The sequence below is a fragment of the Alligator mississippiensis genome, chromosome 1 (assembly GCF_030867095.1).
Source record: "Alligator mississippiensis isolate rAllMis1 chromosome 1, rAllMis1, whole genome shotgun sequence".
NCBI lineage: Eukaryota > Metazoa > Chordata > Crocodylia > Alligatoridae > Alligator > Alligator mississippiensis.
Window position 1 is genome coordinate 365,028,966 of NC_081824.1, and position 21,519 is coordinate 365,050,484.

Consider the following 21,519-nt stretch of genomic DNA (forward strand, 5'->3'; position numbering starts at 1 on the left):
GGTGAACCTAGCAATAGCCTCTTTCTGCACTGTTTTGGTGGATTTCTTGGTACAGATATATTAGGATAGATCAAGACCAACCAATTATGAAGTTCATTTACCAGAGTGCAGCTTAGATTCACAGTGATCCCCAGACCACCTTAAAGACCCATCTAGAAATTCACATGACATTTGGTCTGCAAGGAGGTTGTGCGCCTTTGATTATTTGTCCTGCTTACAATCTTCAGAATAAACCAAAAATATTGAGCCGTTAAGGAGACCCACGTAACTGTGTCTCAAATGGGTGTACATGCTTGTTTTACACTAGTCTTTTGTATCTCTTTGAAGTTCAAACGCCTAGTAAAAGAGAAATTTACTATTATATAATTTGTTTGTGAGTTTTGGCATTTCTTTTTGCAAAGTTGCATGGAAGGAGTACAGCTTAGAGACTTTTGCTAAAGTTTATTATTCTTGCTAAAGCAGACCTCCTGAAATTTAAATCTGAAATCTCACAGATTTATCTCTATGATAAAATCTGATTAAAAATTTTCTTTGACTGTTGGTCTTTTGCAGCTGGGTACCAAAATCAAGACAAGAAATGTAGGTACAATGGCAGGAGATTTAGGTAGTGTAGCAGCAGTAGCACTTTCAAGGACAATTCCTGAAAGCTCATCTTTTTTGCCCCAACTTGGTTCATATTCTGCAGTATCTAATGTAAGGCCTGGTAATGATCCAGTCTCTTTCTCAGTTGTCTGTATACATGCTGTTCTAGCTCTGAACAAGCGATATATCTTCATCAGGTTGATGATGTTATGTGCCAGGGGCGCTCAACCTTTGGCCCATGGGCAAAATGCAACCCACAGAGCCATTGCATCTGCTTTGTGGGGCTCTCCATGGGTCTGGAAGTTTGGCAGCAGGGGAGTGGTGGTCATTTAATACAGCCACCCTCCCTCCTGCCAAATTTCCAAACCCCAAGTCCCAAGCACCCAGTGGGGACAGGCCATCCCTCTGCAGGGCAAGTTTGGGGCCAGGCCACACTTACCCCCATGGCACTGGGTTGTTAAGGCCTCTTCCCCCTCTGAGGAGCCAGGAGAAGCCCTCTTTCCCCACCCCCACCACCTTTGGAACTGGACTTCTCCCCAGTCCCATCATGGCCAGTTGATGGCCACCACACTGGCCCCAGGCACCAGATCAGAACCACCATCTGGCCTATGCTTGGACTAGGCACTGCCCATTTGGCCTGCTGGGGAAAAAAGTTGAGCACCACTGTTCTGTGCTGCCAAGAGAGGCTGTGTGAGTCTTGACAAGTGTAGCAAATTCAAGGCATAGAGAGAGGCTTTGGTGTGACGGAGGAATATTTTGACACTTCTACAAATCTCTTCCAGTTGCTTTCAAAAGATTTTGAATTTTTTTTCAATTACTGATAAAGCTCCTTTTCCTTATCCAAGAAAGAGGTCTTCCCCCTGCCCCCCCACATAAAGTTTTTTTCAAAGAATTTTTCATTCAGTAGCTTTTAATTTGCCATTACTTTATGCCAGATGTACTCTTAAGATGAATAAAAGGACTCTACGTACTGTCATAGATTCACCCCAAAACCAAGTTGCCTTTGGCATTCACCATATGGCATGCATGAATATTCTCCCACTCTACTTTTATGTTGTTCAGTCTCTATTTGTAGCTAGTGTAAACATGGCTTCAGTGTTGTTATTTTCATATCTATATGTATTTGATATAAATGTACTTCTTTAAATTCATGATATAACTGCAAGATAATCAAATGAGGTATTAGCCTATACCCAAAGGCATTGTTGAGGATTTTGGTGACTCATGAATATGCTGGGGGAGGGGCTAGTTGGAAGTGATTTAGGAAGCTATCTGGGGTATGCTTTGTCTTTGGATGATCACAAGTCCGGGGAGAGTCCACACTCCCCAGCTGCCAGAGCTGGTAGAAATAGAAGAAAGGCTGATCTCTTAAAAACGCTGTCGGGATTCTTGGGAGAGCAAGGGTATAGTGAGATGAAAGGGTAAGAATTTTTTCTTGCCTGTTTATTTTTGTTTTCAAACCGACAGTCAGTTTTGCTTTTTTTAAATTTTAGATGGATAGATCTCTCCCTCTCGCTCTCTCTCTCGCTCTCTCTCTCTCCACACACAGATAGATCGATCGATCTAGGACAGGCAAAGTCTGGCCCATGGACTGGATCCAGTTGGCTGGGGAATCAATTTCCAAGCCACCCCTGCCTGTGTGGCTTGTACTGTTTTCCATGGAGACCTCAGCTGCACCTGTGTGGGAAAGCTCAGTCTAGGGTTGCAATGGAGACTAGCTTCAGCTGTACCGGCAGTGCATGTGGCAGAGTAGTACAGGGGATTGCTCAGAGCTGCTGGCAATTTAGGATTGGGGCAGCTTGCTCCAGAGCCAGGGCAGAGCTGCCATGTGTAGCCTGCATGCCCTAGGCAGGGGTGCGCAAACAGGGTATTGCAGTTATGTCCTGGCTCCAAACCAGGCTGTCACTGCTGCAAGGAGCCAGGGCAGAACCGTGATCCCCTGCTTACTTGCCCCTGCCTGGAGCATGCAGGCTACAGATTGTGGGTCTTCCCTGGGTCTGGAGCAAGCTGCCCCCGTCCCAAGTACCCAGCAGCTCTGGAGCAGCCCACTGCGCTGTTCTACTGCACGTGCTGCAGAAGCAGCTGAGTCTGGTCTCTATGGCTGCCCCAGCCTGAGCTTTCCCCTGCAGGTGCAGCTGGGGTCTCCATGGAGACCACCATAAGCCATGAGAGCAGGGGCATCTGGGAAATGGAGTCTGGCTGGCAGCTGGATCAGCCATTTTGCCAACCTGATATATATATTTACCCCCATGTAATAAATCCTTTTGCTATTTTGTCTCCTTACTGTTTGTCTGTGGAAAGTGAGATCGCTGGGTTAGTGATATTCTGGACTAGCCCTTTCTATGGAAAGGGGAACCTAAAATTTCTTTCACAACCCAACAGAGTGACCACCTGAGGCTGGCAGAGATTCCTTTACTGCAGCTGTAGGGTCCAGTGTAATGGTTGTGGAGATGAGGCTTGCTGACGTAAGGAGTTCTCAGGGCAGCTACGGTTTGTTCCTTGGTGCAAGTGGCAACACAGTGGGGAGAAATTCAGGGGGCCCCTTGTGAATGGGTTTGTGACGTACTTTAGCTTTAAAGGGATAGCATCAACTTGAAAATATATATATTTTTTAAACTGTCAGCTACCCCTAATTTTGTTACTGCTAATTTTGAGGCTTTAATGTCATTTTTTTCTTTTTAAAATAGGGAATGACTTATTTTTTTGCATAGAATTTTCACACAGCAGAAGGAGAAAATGACTGGGGCTCACATACCTTTCTTCTATTAAAAAAAACAACACATTTTTCTGAGTTCTTTTGGCTTCTCTAATTTCTTCTTTTTGTTGGTGCTAGAGACATTTTTCTGTGATTTGTTTTGGGAGGGTTGCTTTTTGCAGACCATGGCCTCAGAGCACTATGTGCATACTCTGTTTCTGGAGGGCTGGAAGAAAAATACAATTTCAGTTCAGTTTCAGACCTGAATTGTTGTATGAATTTGTATACAGTTGTTGTCTTCAGTCCCTTCCCTGAATCCACAGAGCCTAGCTTAACCCTGTTTTCCAGATCTTTAATCTTATCAGAAAAGAATTCTTTTTTTTTTCTTTTTTATCAGGGAGAGTTCTTGCTCCTCTTGTGGCAATCTTCAAGGTCAGAAATTCTGGCTTCTGCATATTGTATATTATACTGCAAGGCATCTGTTTTGCCCTTGATCTCATTAACAGTTACCTATAACTTCAAAAGCTTCAGCTAAAGTCTTATTTTTTTGCAGCTTGAGCATTTTAAAATTATTTTTTAATTTCTGATAGCACAAAAAATATTATGATTTTTCTGACCTTGAGTGCAGAAACACTTAAAAAGAGAGGAGAGTGAAATCTTCCCAGAAAGAGTGCTTAAAGACTTCTATTTGGTACTCTCTGGGGCTGGCTTTCATATTTAAAAGAAAGCATGGGTTATTCAATTATAAGAAGACATAGACATGGTCAATAAGGAAACATCCAGAATTTTCATCTCTCCTCAAGAGGCCGATTCATGAAGGAAATGAGGTTGAAATTAATGTGGCTACTGAAAGTACACTGGAAAAAATGGGTGTGGAGTTTCACTGTAGTATACATAAGTAAAATCCTGTCTATTAAAAAATGAACCAGACCTAATTCAGACCCCTACCTCTCTCAGATCTCTTTTGAAAAGCTGCAGCAGGAGGTGGGAGCCAGGGGAGTGACAATAACTGCATATTTATCTCATAAACATGCATCTCTTACTGATCTATCCCAATTGTTAAATTGCTTGGGGAGAGAAATCTTAGCCTTGTATATAGCAAATTTACATAAAAATCAGCATGAAGTGGTGGGAAACACTGCACATCATGCTTAGCTGGGGCAAGGCACAGAGGGGAGGGATCATTCTAAGAGTAGCATAAATATCACAGAATCAGTCCCAGCAAAGTAGGGCTAGAAGGGACCTCCAGAAGTGATCTAGTCCAGTGTTTCTCAGCCCATGGGTTGCAGCCCAAAAGTGGGTCGCAAGAATATATGAAAGGGTCGCAGACAAACTTTAAAAATGGATTCTCCTTTGAAGGAGATAAACATGGGAAACTGTGGCTTTTCCCTTGCAAGCTGGCAGAGTTTCAACCTGTGAGCGCTGTTTGGGGGCCCCCTATGCTCCACATACACTCTGCTTGCCCCATACACTCACCCCCTGCTCCATACACTGGGCGCTTGGGGGTAGGGGGCAGTAGGTCGGGAGTATTGGGCACTGGGTCGGGACTGGCCACTGGTGTTTACAAATGGGTCCTGGTACAAACAAGGTTAAGAACCACTGATCTAGTCTAAAACTCCTGCCTGAGGCAGCAGGATCGTTCCTCTCCGAACCATCATGTCAGTGGGATAACTAAGACAGAGTTCAATAAAACAGCTGCTGCTGGCAACAGTGCAGTAGTGTTGATGTTAAAATATAATAAAGGAAGAGCGCTAGGCCCACCTCCTACAGAGAGAGGCAAAAAACCCCACAGTGTGTACCATTGTGACCATGAAGTAAAATTCCTTTCTGACCCCAAATGTGATTGATTGATGTGATCCTGTGCAGAGGAGCAAAACCTTCAAGCCAGGAACCTTCACGTTGTAGTCCCAGCAGGAATACTGTGGCACATCACAGTTAAAATCCTTAACTTTGGCTGCAGCCAACACCCAGTTCTGCTGAAGGAAGATATGGAGGGGAGAGAGTTGGAGGGAGGAACAACAACAACAACCCCTCCCCCCCCCCCATAAAACCCTGATGTGTAGCAACAGGATTGGGGAGAGGGAGTTCCTTCCCAGCACCATGTGGCAATCAACACAGTCTAGAAACATGCAAATTACCTGTAGTAGAGCATAGATGTAGGTACTCCTGGATCATCCCTGACAAATGCTTGTCCAGCCTCTTCTTGAGCAACTGCAATGATGGATATTCCACAGCTTCCCTAGGCAGGCTATTCCACTCTCACTGCTCTAACAGTGAAGAAGTTTTCCCTGATATCCAATTTAAGCCTATTTTGCTACAACTTCAAGTCAGTTAGTCTACATCTGCCTCTAGCAAGAAAGAAAAGGTGTTCTCCCTTTTCTTTATGGAAGCCTTTTTTTCAAATAAAGCAGTATTTGAAGATTGCTATCATGTCACTTCTTAAGTGCCTTTTCCTCAATCTGAATGTGCTTAGCTCTTTCAGCCTCTCTTCATATGATTTGCCTTCCAGCCCTTTATCATTTTTGTCTCCTGTCTAACTTCTTTATGTTTTATACAGTTTAAGAACTCAAGAGTCTTTTTATGAAGGTTTTTATTGTATATTGAGAACGTTTCTTTTTGTTGGGTGTCTTCATGTTTTGTTTTCCCTCCTCCCCCTTTATTTATGGGTGTGTGTGTTTGCATGTGTCAATGAATATTCCAGAGTTCTATGTGTATAAACCATCTTTTATTGCTTGAATTCTGATGCATGTATTTTGCATCAGACAAGGCGTTATTGTTTGTGTTTTTTTTCTTGAAGTACAAACTGGTCTCTCATTGTGTTTGCTGATCTAAAATGTGTTTGGCCCAACTTTGACATTTCTTTAAAGAAAAAAAATGTACAGAAGACAACCCACCTGAAAATTCTGTAAAGAAAAACATAACCGGTACACGTAGGATATATATGTAGATTTTTTGGATACATAGATTCATCATTTTGTCAGTAATGTTTGTCGGTAAAAAAAAAAAAGTGTATTGAAAAATAGATTGAAACCCCCTTCCCCCTAAATGCCCTTTGTGGTGTTGCAGCCTCTTCCACCTTGCAAAGTGCCCCCTCAGTAATAACACAAACTGGACCACATTTTTTTGCAAGGTGAAGCATACAGGCTCAAAAGGGATGCGTGCCTGAACAAGGAAACGGAAGAGTTGTAGGGTGCCATCAGAGCTGACTTCTGTGAGTTGGTTTTTGTGGCTCTTCATAGCCCCCATCTGAGTCCGGCCCAGCAGCAAATTGGTCACGTGTGTTGTCCTTCTCTCAGCTATTCAGTATGAGATAGAGAAAATGTACACAGTCACAGAGAAGTCCAAATACGGTGTGCCAAAGAGGGTGCTGGGGCAACAGAGTGGCCCCTGCTGAGGGTAGCTTAGGGAAGTGTGGAAGAGTGTCTCCTCCACTTTCTCCTCACAAAAAGCTCAGGCTGCCGACACTGCTGGGTTCTAGTAGTAGACAGTTGCTGATGGGCAGGGCCCCAGGTAGCCTGGCATCACTGGAGGTTTCCAGTTCTCATGGCATTGGGCAGTTTGTACAGGGTGTGTCAAGCTGGATGACCTTGCTCTGGTGTTGCTGCCAGTAAGTGCCACCTCCATGTCAGGTTGAGGGAAGCAGCAAGGTACACAGGTAATGCTCATTTGCATGGGTAATGTCCATGTGTACAGTGTTTCCCAGACAAGATCTCAAAGGAAATCCTGCTGCTTTTCTCGCTGAGGGAGAACAGGATTGTGGTAAGACATGGGGCCACTCTCCTTTTGTCATTGTGTACAATATGATTCTTCTGCCTGTTTTTCCTGTCTCATGCTACTAGGTAGGCCTGTGCGAGTCAGCAGCGATCCGATCCGGTTTCAGATCTGGCCGCTTTGGATGACCGTGATCCGATCCATAGCTCTGGACCAGGCTTCCGCTTCGATCTGGCTGAAGCGGCTCCAAAGCTTTGGAGCCATGTCGGAGATCTGGCCATAGGGTATAATGGGGAATCAATGAAATATCTATAAGTTTGTTGTTTTTTGTCCGATTTGGATGAAACTTGCAGGGATTTTAGTTTCTGCTGAGAGCATGAAACTGCTAAGTTTCAACAAGATCGGTGCAGGGGTTTAGGTGGAACTGTACCCCAAATTCTTGAAAGCCAAACTCATGTCACGGCTGTGTCACACCACGGGGGAGGGGGCAAAACTGCAGGGGTGGTAGTTCTTACTGAGGCAACGAAGCCTGCCAAGTTTCAAGGAGATAGGTGCAGGGGTTTGGGGGGAACTGCACCTCAAGCTGCGGACAAGCAAAACTCGTGCCATGGGTGACACTGCATGTGTTAAGGGACAGCGGGGTGACAGCTGCAGGGAAGGTGGCCCCTGCTGAGGCCACGACGCCTGCCAGCTGTTAAGGAGATTGGTGCAGGGGGGTTCTGGGGCCCTGCACCCCTAGCTGCTGACAGGCAAAACTTGTGCCAAGACTGTCTCTATCTTGGGGCATTTGATTGTCTGTATTGATTCTTTCCTCTCCTTAGCCTGGTTTTGTAGGTGCTAATTGTTGCTTGCTAAGTCGTTATGTAGTAGCTAGGTCCTGTGTATTGAGCTGGTCCCTGAGTGAATCATGATTGATTGGTAACTGGTAACAAAGTAGCTTAGCAGCCAGACCTGCAGTAGTGTCTCCCCTGCCCCAAGACAGACACACTCAGTCCTACAAGCACCCATGTCATGAGTTTTGCTTGTCTGCAGCTTGAGGGGCAGTTCCCCCCCCAAACCCCTGCACCGATCTTCTTGAAACTTGGCAGGCTTTGTGGCCTCAGTAAGAGCTACAACCCCTGCAGTTTTCACCCCACTATGTTGTAATGCCTAGACATGACATGAGTTTTGCTTTCAATAATTTGGGGTGCCATTCCCCCCCCAAAACCACTGCACTGATCTTCTTGAAACTTGGCAGGCTTCATCCTCTATGCAGAGTCTACCACCCCTGAAAATTTAGCCAAATTGGACAAAAAACAACAAAGTTATAGATACTTTATTCTTTCCCCATTATACCCTATGGCCGGATCTCTGAGGCGGCTCCAAAGTGCTTCAGAAGCTCCAAACTGCTTCGGGAAGTGTAATGAGGCCAGCGCTTCTACCTGGACATGCTGCTTTGGACCCTGAAGCCTCTGAAGCTTCTCTGGATCCGAAGCTCTGTCCAGAGCCTCAGACAGCCCTACTGCTAGGCATGTAGTAGGAAGGGAAGGGAGTTGCATGCTGCCTCTGAATTCTGTTTGCCCATGCCCCAGGCTTGTGGTGTGGGTAGGCATTGAAGTGGATGATATGGAAGTTTTCTTTCATTGGAAAAATCCCTTCTGTGCACCAAATCTATTATCTTAGTTTCCTTGATATGATAGGGAGTTTCAACACACCAGTTTTTAAGTGTGAGGCTTGCACAGAGCTGGTCAGGGCAGCAAATGCCTCTCCCAGAAGCCAGCATGTTACCTAGGAGTTTTACCTGATATCACAGATTCATAGATGTTAGGGTCGGAAGGGACCTCAGTAAGTCATTGAGTCCAACCTGCCCTGGGCAGGGAAGAGCGCTGGGGTCAGATGACCCCAGCTAGATGCTTGTCCAGTCTCTTCTTGAAGACCCTTAAGGTAGGGGAGAGCACCACCGCCCTTGGAAGCCCATTCCAGATTCTGGCAACCCTTATTATGAAGAAGTTCTTTCTAATGTCCAACCTAAATCTGCTCTCCAACACTTTGTGGCCATTGCTCCTAGTTACTCCAGGGGTGCCCTAGTAAAGAGAGCATCTCCTATTCCCTGCTGCCCTCCCCTGATGAATTTATAGGCAGCTGCAAGATCATTCTCAGCCTTCTCTTGTGAAGGCTGAGGAGATCTAGGTCCTTCAGTCTCTCCTTGTAGGACCCTGCCTGCAGGCCTCTGACCATACAAGTGGCCCTCCTCTGAACCCTCTCAAGATTCTCTGCATCCCTCTTGAAGTGGGGTGCCCAAAACTGGATGTAGTACTCCAACTGTGGTCTGACCAGTGCTTCATAGAGGGGAAGTATCACCTCCCTGGACCTGTTTGTCATGCATCTGTTAATGCATGATAAAGTTTGGTTAGCCTTGTTGATCACTTTTGTCACATTGATGACTCATGTTCATCTTTGAGTCAGCTATGACTCCAAGATCCCTTTCCGCTGCTGTGCTGCTGATAAGGTCATCCCCCAGCCTGTAAGTGTGCTGGTGGTTCTTTTTGCCCAGGTGCAGCACTTTGCACTTGTCTTCATTGAACTGCATCCTATTTCATTCTGCCCATTTTCCCAACCTGTCCAGATCCACCTGGATCCGTTCCCTACCCTTTGCTGTGTTAACTTTGCCCCTTAATTTGGTATTATCTGCAAATTTGGACAGGGTGCTCTCTACACCCTTGTCCAAGTCACTGGTGAAGACATTGAATAGCACCAGTCCAAGGACCGAGCCTTGCAGGACTCCACTGCCCACATTTTTCCAGGCTGACGTTGACCCATCCACCACCACTCTCTGGGTATGACCCCTAAGCCAGTTTGCCACCCACTTGACTGTGTAATCATCTACATCACAGCCTGTCAGTTTATTTATGAGAATGGAATGCGATACTATATCATTCCATCCAGGAAGAGCACACACCAACTGCTGAAGCTTCCTTAGCCTGACATAGGGTTTTTGAACCCGAAAGCTTGCTTAATAACTATTCTCCAATCATTTGGGTTGGTCTAATAAAAGATATCAAATTCACCGAAGGAATCTTGTATACCATATCAAAGGTCTTCTTAAAGTCTAGATAGATGACATCTACCTCAACTCCTGCTTCTAAGCATTTTGTGACCTGGTCATAAAAAGAAACAAGGTTAGTCGGACAGGATCTACTTGTAGTGAACCCATGCTGATTTCCTTTCAGCATTATTTCCCCTGCTGGGCTCCGACAAATGTGATCCTTAATGATTTTTCCAGAGTTTTCCCAAGGATAGAGGTGAGACTAACTGGCCTATAGTTTCCTGGTTGGCCCCTCCTCCTGTTCTTGAAAATAGGGACTATACTGGCCATTTTCCAGTCCTCTGGGACCTGACTGGAGCACCATGAGTGCTCAAACAGCTGTGCCAGCTGCTCTGCTATGACTGGCCAATTCCTTCAGCATCTTTGGATGAAGTTCGTCTGGGCCCACTGATTTGAACACATCCAGCCCCTCCAGGTGCCCCTTCACTAAGTCTGTGCTAACTGTTGGTGGGCTGGTGTCCCTCCTGTGTCTGTCTCTGATCCAATTGGGAGCTTTGTCTTGGTCTGTGTCTAGGAATACAGATGCCAAGAACTCATTGAAGAGCACAGCTTTGTCCCCCCTCTCTGTCACCAATTGCCCTAGTTTGTCCTGTAGGGGTCCTATGCTATCCCATGCCTTCCTTTTGCTCCCTATATACCTGAAGAAGGATGTTTTGTTGTCCTTCATTTTCATTGCCAGCCTAAATTCTAATCCTGCTTTGGCCTTCCTAACTGACTTCCTGCAAGTGCAAGCCAGGGAGGTATATTCCTCCTTGGTAGCTACCCCCTGTTTCCACAGCCTGTATACCTCTTTCTTTGCCCTTAGGCTTTCCTGAACTTCCCTGTTCAGCCAAGAGGGCTTCTTGGTCCCTTTGCCCCCTTTTATGTGTGATGGGATTGTCTCCTTCTGTGCTTGTAGGATCACTCCCTTGAGGAATGACCACCCTGAGTGGACCCCCATTTCACCAGTGTTCTTGAGCTTTAACACCTCACTAACTAATCTCCTGAGCACACTGAAGTTAGCCTTTCTGAAGTCTAGCACTTCAGCCCTGCTGGTTAGTTTACCTACCCTTTGCCGGATAGTGAATTCAATCAGTCCATGGTCATTGTCCCCTAAGTTACCTTGTACCTGCAGATTCCCCACCAGGTCATCCTCTGTAGCTAACACCAAGTCCAGCAAGGCATTTCCCCATAGTGGCATCATATACCTCCTGCATTAGGTGGAGGTCCTGTATGCAGGTTAAGAACCTATGTGAGCGGTTAGATTTGGCTGACTGCTTCTCCCAGCAGATGTCCAGGTAGTTTAGGTCACCCATGACAACCATATCTCTCAACTGTACAGCCCCTGAGAGCTGTCTGGAGAATTCCAGGTCTAGCTCATCCTCCTGGTGTGGTGGTCTATAGTAGACCCCCACTGCCAAGTCCCTTCTCTCCCCCCCCCCCCCCCCGATCCCCTTGTATCCTGACCCACAGTACCTCAGTTTGGCCCTCCTCTGATCCCATATCTGGGAAGTGTGGCCTGTTACACCTGCTGAAATATTGCTGGCTTTTGTAATTAGTGGACTAAAAAGGTTCCAAGATCCAATAGTTTAAAAGGGCAGTGGTATTGGGCAGCACACTGAAAGGGAGGTATGCCTTTGTCTAGCAGCAGCACCTGCTCTCGGACGTGGAGGAAGAGCGTGGGTCTGGGATTTGGCTTCCAGTCAGAGTCCTATGGGGAGCTTAAGGATGTGTAAGGAGGTGCAGATGTTGGTGGGTGGGGAACAGCATAGCCTTCGCACTGTCTTCATACTCAGGTTTAAAGAATGGTAGAGTATGAGATCTGCATTTGATACCTGCTGTGGAAAAAGTCTTCTGAATAATTTGCATGGATACCCCAATGAATAGATGTGACTTTTGTGTTTAAGCACACTTGATATTATAGCTAATGTTTGATATCTCCACCAATAAAGGTAGAATTAAACTCTCATATTTGTCTTTTTAATACACCCTCATAATGAATAAAGTGCAACAAATATCTTTTTTATGGTATAAAACACTTATACTGCTTTATTTCATGTTTCGGGTCTTACAAAAGGAAATGGAAGCACTGTTCAAATCCTTGAGGTATAAAGTAATACATCAACAGTAAAAGTACATAATGTATTTGCCTTTTTGGAATGTTATTTGGTTTTTAATTGGGATAGATCAAATGTTTTTTCTAAAGTGCATCTGAATTATATTGATGAAATGAACTGAAACTGAATTTTACTACATTATATTTGCTTTTTAATTGATTGAAGGCCTTTTCTTTTTCAATTACCAGACAGCATTACTGAAACACCAGAGTCGATATATATGCTCTACAGTTCCTGATAATGCAGAGAAGGAAGCTCACAGCTTGTTTGTAACTGAGGTAACTGTGTGTGGATTTGGGGGGAAGGTATATGCGTGTGCACACGTGTAACTATGGATTTCAGTTGTCAGCTTGCTTCTTTATTGTTCTCTAGCTAATCTAATTCTCACCCAGTGGGGGTCCAGGGGAAATGTCCGGTAGGGCTGTGCAAAATTTCTTTGGGTGTTTCATTTCGAAGCTGTTTTGATGCGTTTCGAGCTTGAAACAGCGAAATCGAACTGAAACGAAAGCCTTTGAAACAGCTTCGAAATGAAACAAGGGCTTACTTGCTTCAGCGCTGCTCCCAGCCAGCAGCAGCAGCCTCCTGTGATCTGGCAGGCAGATCAGGGACCCACCCGCACCCCCAAGAGGGCTGCAGGGGCTGTACTGGATGCCTCCTGGGGGTTCAGGCCCCTGGAGCTCCCTGCTGAATGACAGGAAGCTGCCGCTGCTGGCAAGTGACAGGAGTTTTGCTTGTTAACACCTTGAGGTGCAGTTTCCCAGAAACCTCTGCACCTGTGTCCTTGAAACTTGGAATATGTCATGCCCTCAGAAGGGGCTACCTTCCCTGCATGTTTCATCTGTATCGGGCATGAAATGACAAAGTTATAGATAGTTTTGTGCTTCCGCACTATAGCCTACAGGCAAAACGTTGAAATAGTGAAACAGTTTCAATGGAACAAAATGGAACAGTGCTTTCAAAACTAAACGAAACTCGAAACGAAACACTGTCCCATCAAAACGTTGAAACGGAAGTCAAAGTGGAACAGTGCTGTTTCGCACAGCTGTAATGTCCAGGTAAGAAATCCAATTCTTTAGCAGCTGCATTTGAAGGGTGATATCTTATTTGATAACTATATATTTTGTATAATCATTGGTGTATGTGTCTGAGGCTTTTTACCTGTGTCCTCTGTTGCTTGTTCTGTAGGTCCCTTGCTTGGATTAATAGTAGTGTGGGTGTTTCCCCTTTCTTCATTCTTCCTTCTCTTTTAGCCTTTGCTGCTCTTGTTTTCCTGCAGCAAATTTGAAATTTCTAAGTTTCTGGTCAGTGAAATGAGACAGAGTCTATTTAAATTGCATTCTATTTACCAATGACTTTTCATTTCGTGACTAGGAGACGTTTTCTTTTCATGGTTAATTTTTTTTTTTCAATCCTCTATTTCTATCACAGTTATTTTGCTAGTAATTGTATTGTTTTAAGAAAAATGTACAAGATACATTCAGGCCTGTTTTTAATCTCTCCTGATTCTGAAGCTAGTCTGTTAGAACCTTTGTGCTTTTATCTCACTGTAAGACATGCTTGGTTGTGGGGAGCAGCATGGGTGAGTTAAACTATAAAGTTTAATGAAACATGACTGGCACTTAAATTTGCCCAATAATTATTCTTTATAAAAAATGAGTAAAAATGTTTTAGAAATATTACATGGCCTGTTTTATGTGCGTATGTGTTCGCGGTATGTGGAAAAACTTACTTATAAAACATACTGTGTATGAAGTATTGTATAATATTGTCTCTGGCAATGCACACAAAAATTGTATTACTTCTATTAATACCAAGATAAATCAGCATTATGTGACAGCCGCATGGGTGGAGTAAAATGAAACTTCCTGTGATCTAGTCCAGAAGAGAATGACATAATTGTCTTTCAACAGCTGCAGACATGCAGTTTGGATTCAAAACATACTTGTTGGATTAAAAATATAAGTTTAAATTGAATCCTGATTTTACTTCTTCCAAAAGGGGAAGTCCTAAATTGATCACACTATTCTGATAATACAGAGTATTAGACAAAGTATGCTAAATGTTCAGTCAGGTTTCCAGTCACTTTTAGATGATGCCACTGAAGAAAGTGATAAAGTTCAGGTGTTGACTAACTTGATAAAACTAGCTTTATAGATTCTTTGTGCCTTTAATAGTGCTTTCAATTTTTGCTAAGCACTTTATTGTTTGTTTTTAGATTCTTCATTTGATTGTTTAAACGTACTTGAAAATTATATTTTTCATATTTAAGAGCAAAAAAAAATTTCAGTACAACACAGATAACCATAATAGTATTTCAGAAGGACCCATAATATAGGAAACCTGCTTTATGTTTATAGGGAATGCTTTTAGTTAAACATGTTTAAATTTAATATATTGTGACACTTGTTTCTATTAATATAGTGCATCAAAACTTACAATTCAGACTGGCATGTTGTTAACTATAAATATGAAGACTACTCAGGAGAGTTTCGGCAACTTCCAATGTAAGTGAATTATTCTGTACTATATTACAGATTTTAAATTTTCAGAGGAACTTCAAAAACATTAAACATGTTTGTAAAGCTGTCTTAATTGTAGGCTAGGTAAGTAAGTTCTGTACTTAACATGGCAAAAATAAACCTTATGATTAAAATATAACAAGTTATTTTAAACTATGATAGAAATGTACAGACTTTGCAATATTTGAGGCGAGGTTCCAGAAGTTTGGGGACAGAATTTAATTTATATTTCAATGTGGCCAGGATTCTCATGGACAGTAATGGGCATATTTATTTTATTTTTTATAAAGCACTGAAACTACACACAGTTCTTCAATAGCAATAATAGCAACAAAAGAAGTTTTGAGGCCTGCATGTTAGAAGAGTATAAATAAAAAGACGGGCATTAGGTGTTTTCGTTTTTTTGTGTGTTTAGTTTTTTTCCTGAAACTAAATTATTTGTCTCTTACCATCTTTTAAACTGGCTGTACACACTTATAGACTGTAGCTTTGAAGGAAATCGGTTAGTCTTTGACATTGCCTGGCTAGATCCTTGTATATTGCATGCTTCAACTTCTGAATAATTTAAAAGCAGTTAACTGATGCCTATGTCAGCTATGATCAGAATAGTCCAAGGTTATAAGAACAAGTGTACTTTGCAGTAACCTAGATCTAAATTTGATAATCAGGCTTCCCTTTACAGAAGTGGTCTAATGTAGATTTCTTTGAGAAACATTGCTTCAATTAGATTAAAAGATTAGCCTTCTTTAATTGAATTGAATATAAAAATGAATAATACCATTAATGCAATATCCCCATGTTACTTGATATCAGGTGGAAGTTAATGTTGTAGTGTACCACAGGTTTTCTGTATTGATAACACCTTAAACACATTGTGCTTTGCGTAGATGTGATATCTTTTATTAGACCAACTAAATAATTGGAAAAATGGTTCCTTGCAAGCTTTCTGGGCATAAATACCCTTCTTTGTGCTCTCTCTGTGCCTGAAGAGGGGTGGATGTGCCCAAAAGCTTGCAAAGAACAATTTTTCCAACTATTTAGTTGGTCTGATAAAACACATCACATCTACCCAACCTTGTCTGCCTATGTCCTTAGACCAAGATGGCTACAACCAACAACCCTAATGCATTGTGGAATTTTTTTTAATAAATAGGAAGTGATTCAAGATTTTGGCATGCAGGACAGTAATGAAATGCATGGGACTGGGAAAAGTTCATTTACAAACCCCATTTTTGGGAAAAAGAATGGGGTGGGGGAAAGAAATGTGTGTACTTGTTTGGTTAGAACTGATGGTTCTACCTCAGTCACCTTTGACATCTTTGAGCCACCATCTTTGCCATTATCATGCTTCCTGCTCCCACTATCTATCTTACTGTGGAGTTAGTTAATCTACTGTGCCCTAATATTGGCACACGTGTAGACTGTGATGCATCACTACAGAGTCTACTCCACAGTAAAGCGCACCCACAGCATCTGAAAGATTAACAGATCACATAGGAGGTAAAACAGCATTGCAATAGCAGAAGATCATTTACTTCTCTTGAGCTCAATCCAAGGGCTTCTTCCTTCAGGATAATGAGAGGCCTTTATAAAGTGCAGGGTGTGTAAGCTGAGGAAATAGCTGAACTGAATTATAGTCCAACAGAGAATGTGTTTTGGCCTATTGATATCTAACGTCTTTGTTCTTTCAGCTGAGGGAAATTAAAATAGTACTGAATAAACATGTGTAAGTAAGTGATCATGACTATTTATACTTTTTTGGTGTTTTAGCAAAGGGACCAAATCGGACAAACTTCCAGTTCATGTATATGAAGTTGATGAAGAAGCAGATAAAGATGAGGTGAGTTGATTTGTTTTCTATATCATTTAGTTAAGATTAGTCCATTTAAAAGTAGCCTCAAACATGTTTTTGTCATCAAGTAAAAATAGAGATCTAGGTGTGGAATCTAACCTTATTTAAATTTCTGATATTTGAAACTGAAAAATCTATAGATGTGGACTTTTAACCAATCCTATAGTCCCAATGTCTCATACTATTATCAGTAGAAATTGTAGTAGGACATAGGACTGGAAGGAACCTCTTGGGTTACTGAGGCCAAGCACAGATGTACGCTTTCTGTGTATGGATAGAATTGCCAACCCTGAGCCCTGCAACCAGCTGCTGGCTTTTAAATTTCTGCCCCACTAATTAACTGGAAGACAAGGGGAAGCCAAAAGGGCTGATAGCTGGTCCTACGGAGCTTTCCTTAGCACCTGGTTCCTAGCCCCTCTGGCTTCCCTTTGCTGCCCATGCTGCCCAGTTGACCCAGAGCAATATAGAGCAAGGCAGGCTGCTGTGCTACAGCGACAAGACTCTGGAACCTTGCCGCCACCACCACAAAATGCCCCTCTCTTACCTTGCACTGATTGTGGTCAGGTTGATGCAGTGTAGGGCAAGGCAGGCTGTCATGTCCCTGCCACAGGGCTTCCAAAGCCTTGCCGTACCAGTTGAGTGCTCCTCCTTACTCCCTGCACTCTTCTGGGTCAGCCTGGAGGTTTGCAAGGAGCAGAGCTAGTCTCCTACAAGGGAGAACTTGGAGGGTTCCCACCATGAGAGAATGCTTCCCTCCTGCCAGTCAGCTGATTGGTAGTATACAGGGGCATTCTTCCTAGGCTGGAACCCCCCTGGCTAATCTGTGGTATCTGCTGCTTTTCAGGAACTGCCAACTTCTACTTGACTGTATGTCCCCTTCCCAGGCAATTAATGAGCTCCCCTACAGGTGGGAATGGCCATGGGCTCATCTTCTTAATGCCCATGGCTGGAGAAGTTGCCTGTGATGCTCTGCAGCCATGGGGTGGAAGAACATCTATACAGTCCAGCTCCTGGGCTGTTTTTCTACCAGAAGATATTTCTTCCAGTAGAAGTGAATGTCTATACATAGTCTGAGTCCGGTTCTCTGCTACTAAAAGCAATGACATCGTATTCCTTTCTTAATGACTGTAAAAGATATGTGTACATTCCTCCATGGAACATAGCAATAGGAAAAGAGAGCTGGGGAAGAAAAGAGTTTAATATTGTGTGGGCTGGGAGCGGTCCGAGGCCCTTTCTTCGTGCGGCGGGCTGTGGCCAGCAGCCCGGACACGCCGGGTCGGGGAAGGCAGGCGGCACCCTAGAATTAGGCACGGACGCTTAGTGGTTGATTTAAGATTATTTTACTTACACCGAAGATGGTCGCGGTGCAGGCAGGAAAACTTGCTTGAGTTGCAGTTACAAAACAAAACAAAACTCGAACCTGCAGAACATGAGGGTACGTCACAATGGGGTTTCGGCGACGGGAAGATGAACAAAAACCTTGAGAGTACGTTGCAATGGGGTTTCGGCGACGGGAAGATAAACCTGCAGGACTCGAACCCGGGTAGAGCTCTGGATTCACTCACACGAAGTTTGCTAGGCTCCGTGGAACTTGCGCGCAGTGAAGGGTACGTCGAGGGATCAGGTGGTGATGGGGAGAGGCAAGAGGCTGATCAGACCCCTATAGCCAGCTCTAAGGTACACGCGCTGGGTCCGATAGGCTCCGCAGCGCACCTAGAGTTCTCCTCAAGATGTTTACGGAGTCCCCCCTTGCAGGGTTCTCCTCCGGAGATCTCCAACTTGGGTGGAAACTGCTCAAGCCTCTTACACGGCTAGCAGGCCAATCACTAGCCACCACGTGGGAGTAATTTAGAACTGGCCAATAGTGGGACACACATTTGTATACGAATGGCGGGAACTCCTTGCACCGTGCATTTCTCTTTTGCAACCTAGAAATGCACCCTGCAAAGAAAGCTACTAGTGGCGGGAAATAATTTAGCAGTGCTGAAGGACACACAAACAAAAATCACACCCTTGGGTTGTGACAAATATAATTAAAATCAGACACATTTTGTCAAATTAATAAACTTTATGAGTAATACTGACAAAGAAAGCAAGAGTGTTTTCTTCTTTCAAGCGCCAAGATTGGCTTTCTGGGGTAAAAACATGTTATTTTCTAGACAAGAATTTATTTCAAAAGTCTTGGAACATTTAATCTCATTTATAAACTATTATTTTAAAAAGGATGTGAACACCGAATTTTGCAAATGATGCAAAAATTTAAAAAAGCAAATAAGTAACAGTGCTATCATACCTAAAAAGAAATGCATATGTAGCTAAGGGATTTTGGTAATTCTGGGTATTGGGTCAACAGATGGTCAGTGCTATTTATCAGCAAATTTTAAAATTGGCTTCAGAGCAAGGTGCTAATCTAGGGAAATAGATGATTGTTGAAACAATAATCTGTGCGGGAGGAGGGTTTGGAGCTTACTCTGGAAAAACATGGAAAACATCAGTGTGCAAGAATGAAAATAGGGAAATGAATCTATAATCTGCTGAGAACAGGAAGTAAACTTTCAGTGTAACAGCACTGTGCTGTTGGCTGTGGATTTTGTTTTCCTTTTTATTGCACCATCTGTTAATTTAAAATGCAGGAACTTTTTTTTCATCTCTAGAGATCTGAGTAAAAATGGTCTTCACTAATTTTACTATGTATGATGAACCATAATGATTTTAAACATTTAGGTATGACAACATACACGGGTTAGCAAGATTGGCCAACCCAGCCTAGTAGAGCCATGCTATTGGAAAAAGATGCCCAAGCTGAGGCCCCCCCTCCCCTGCTCCCCCCCCCCCTTTTTTTAAGGGGAAGGACAGGATAGAAAGTCAGGATTTAGTTCTTGCAAGAGATGTATATAGAGATACTTCCACAGTTGTTTTGTGAAGCTACAACAAAGACCTTAAATACTCTGCACCAAACTTGTGATTTAGCCCTGCATTTTGTACTTCTGAGAAGGACTTTTGAGCTCCCTTGCTTGGATAACCCCTTTACATTTATTGTGTGCCAGGAAAGAACAGTTAAAAACAGTGGTTTACATTTAATAACATATTTAGCACTCTGGTATCTAAACACTTTTTAAAACTTTTACAGCTCCTTTCCTATGTTTTTTGACGTCTGGATTGTAAATGTTAAGTCGTTGATGGTAGACATTTAAGGGTCCAGTTTGGCTTGTGGGTAACAATAGGAACGTGACCAGAATCCAGGAGCAGCTCAAGCATCTGTACAAGTGTAGAGAAGACTAGGTCCCATCCTAAAGACAAGTCCAGTGTGGGGAGGTGGTACAGTATTGACCAAGGCCTTTTACTTAGAAATAATCCTGCCTTGATTTGTGCCAAGGAAGGAAAGCTACTCTGTATATCATGCTGTATAAGATAAACCTTCCATCCCTACCTTTACTGCCTAATTAAACTTGTAACTTTTCTTTTCATTCTTCAGCTTATATTGTGAAAGATGTAGCTTCTCAAAAATTGATTAATTGCTTAATAAGGAATTTGTGAATATATGAGAGACTTGAAGTATATGTGGCTTTAAAAGATGGCAAAGAAGGGAGAAAACATAGCACCCATAGAAATATTCCAATTGGATGATAAACATATCTTAAGGATTTGTGAATCATTAATGGTGCCACAAAGTTACAAATATAGATATTCTTTCTTTTAAAGAACACATTAATGAATGTCTCCGTTATGTGCAACAGTGTCTCTGGTACAGATCTTTCTTCTTTTTTTTTCCCCTCCCCATTCCTCCCAGGATGCAGCATCTTTAGGATCTCAAAAGGGCGGAATAACAAAACAAGGATGGCTGTACAAAGGCAATATGAATAGTGCAATCAGTGTAACCATGAGGGTACGTTTTTGCTAATGTTCTAGTCTCTGAACAAAAAAGTTTATAGATATTTTAGTGTAGTTCTACTTTGAAAAGTACAGTTGGTTTTTATTAAAAAGAGTTTGAGCACGAACCTACTGCTTAGCTTATTGGAAGCCAAAAACAAACGTTTTCAAACTTTCCACTAAATTAAACTAAATAGAGAAAATTCCCTGAAGTTCATGGAATCATGGAAAGAACATTCTGCTGATTAAGTAGGTGCTTTTTATACAATAAATATCCTCGTTATAGCTATGTTATATGGGACTTTTCATGTGCCCAAGTATCCTACAAGCCTTGCTTTTGTTCATAAAATACTTCTGTATTGTGCTCATGACAGCCCTACAGGTATAGAGAGTTTCTTAAGTTCTGGTGAAACTGAGTGAGAAGGGAGTACAAATTAACTTTCAGGTCCCAAGTCAAGTTTGCAGAGTGTTAGATTAAAAAACAAACAAACAACACCCTTCCCCCTCACCCCCCAAAAAAACAACAACCCCAAAACAACATGATTTCTGGTTTCTGCAGTATCTTCAGAGTGGGATAAAACACACTTTGTTCCAAAATTCCCTTTCATGCTTCGTTTTGTTTATTCAGAATAAAACCTGAAGTCCATGTTCATGTATTATACATAAAGTGTGTTGTTTTGAGTGGGGCTATTTTACATTCCTTTCATCTTGGTCAAACATACATACAGCCAATATAATATGATTCATAAGTTGTTTCCATACCTCCTCATTTGTCAGTATAAAGAAACATTTCCCCCTGTTTTTTGGAAGTAGTTTAAATAGACAGTTAATAGTAGGCAGTTAAATAATAGAAGCTTTTATTTTTAAGGTATGTGTACTTATAGTGTATAATAATACAGCATGATTATAGCAGTTATAGTTTTGTGATAAGAAACTAATAATTAAAGGGAAGATTTACTTGTTTTTACTAGTCATTTAAAAGAAGATTTTTCCACTTAATCCAACTTGGCGATGGATCATATAATCTCAATTTCTACAAAGATGAAAAAATATCTAAAGAGCCAAAAGGATCGATATTTCTGGATTCTTGTATGGGTGTTGTTCAGGTA

General features: G+C 42.6%; 1 protein-coding gene across 8 annotated transcripts in view; it reads left to right on the forward strand.

Annotated features, from left to right (window-relative positions):
* Positions 1-21,519, forward strand: part of DOCK9 (dedicator of cytokinesis 9) — a 277,662-nt gene that overhangs the window by 116,134 nt on the left and 140,009 nt on the right. For all 8 annotated transcript variants that reach the window (XR_002090054.2, XM_019486925.2, XM_019486921.2 and 5 more), the window contains exons 3-7: positions 12,358-12,447; positions 14,591-14,673; positions 16,459-16,528; positions 20,331-20,426; positions 21,382-21,516. Coding sequence is in view for 7 of the 8 variants with exons in the window: in XM_019486925.2 (XP_019342470.1) it covers positions 12,358-12,447; positions 14,591-14,673; positions 16,459-16,528; positions 20,331-20,426; positions 21,382-21,516 (474 nt within the window). In the remaining variant the exon portion in view is untranslated. The remainder of the gene's footprint in view (positions 1-12,357; positions 12,448-14,590; positions 14,674-16,458; positions 16,529-20,330; positions 20,427-21,381; positions 21,517-21,519) is intronic.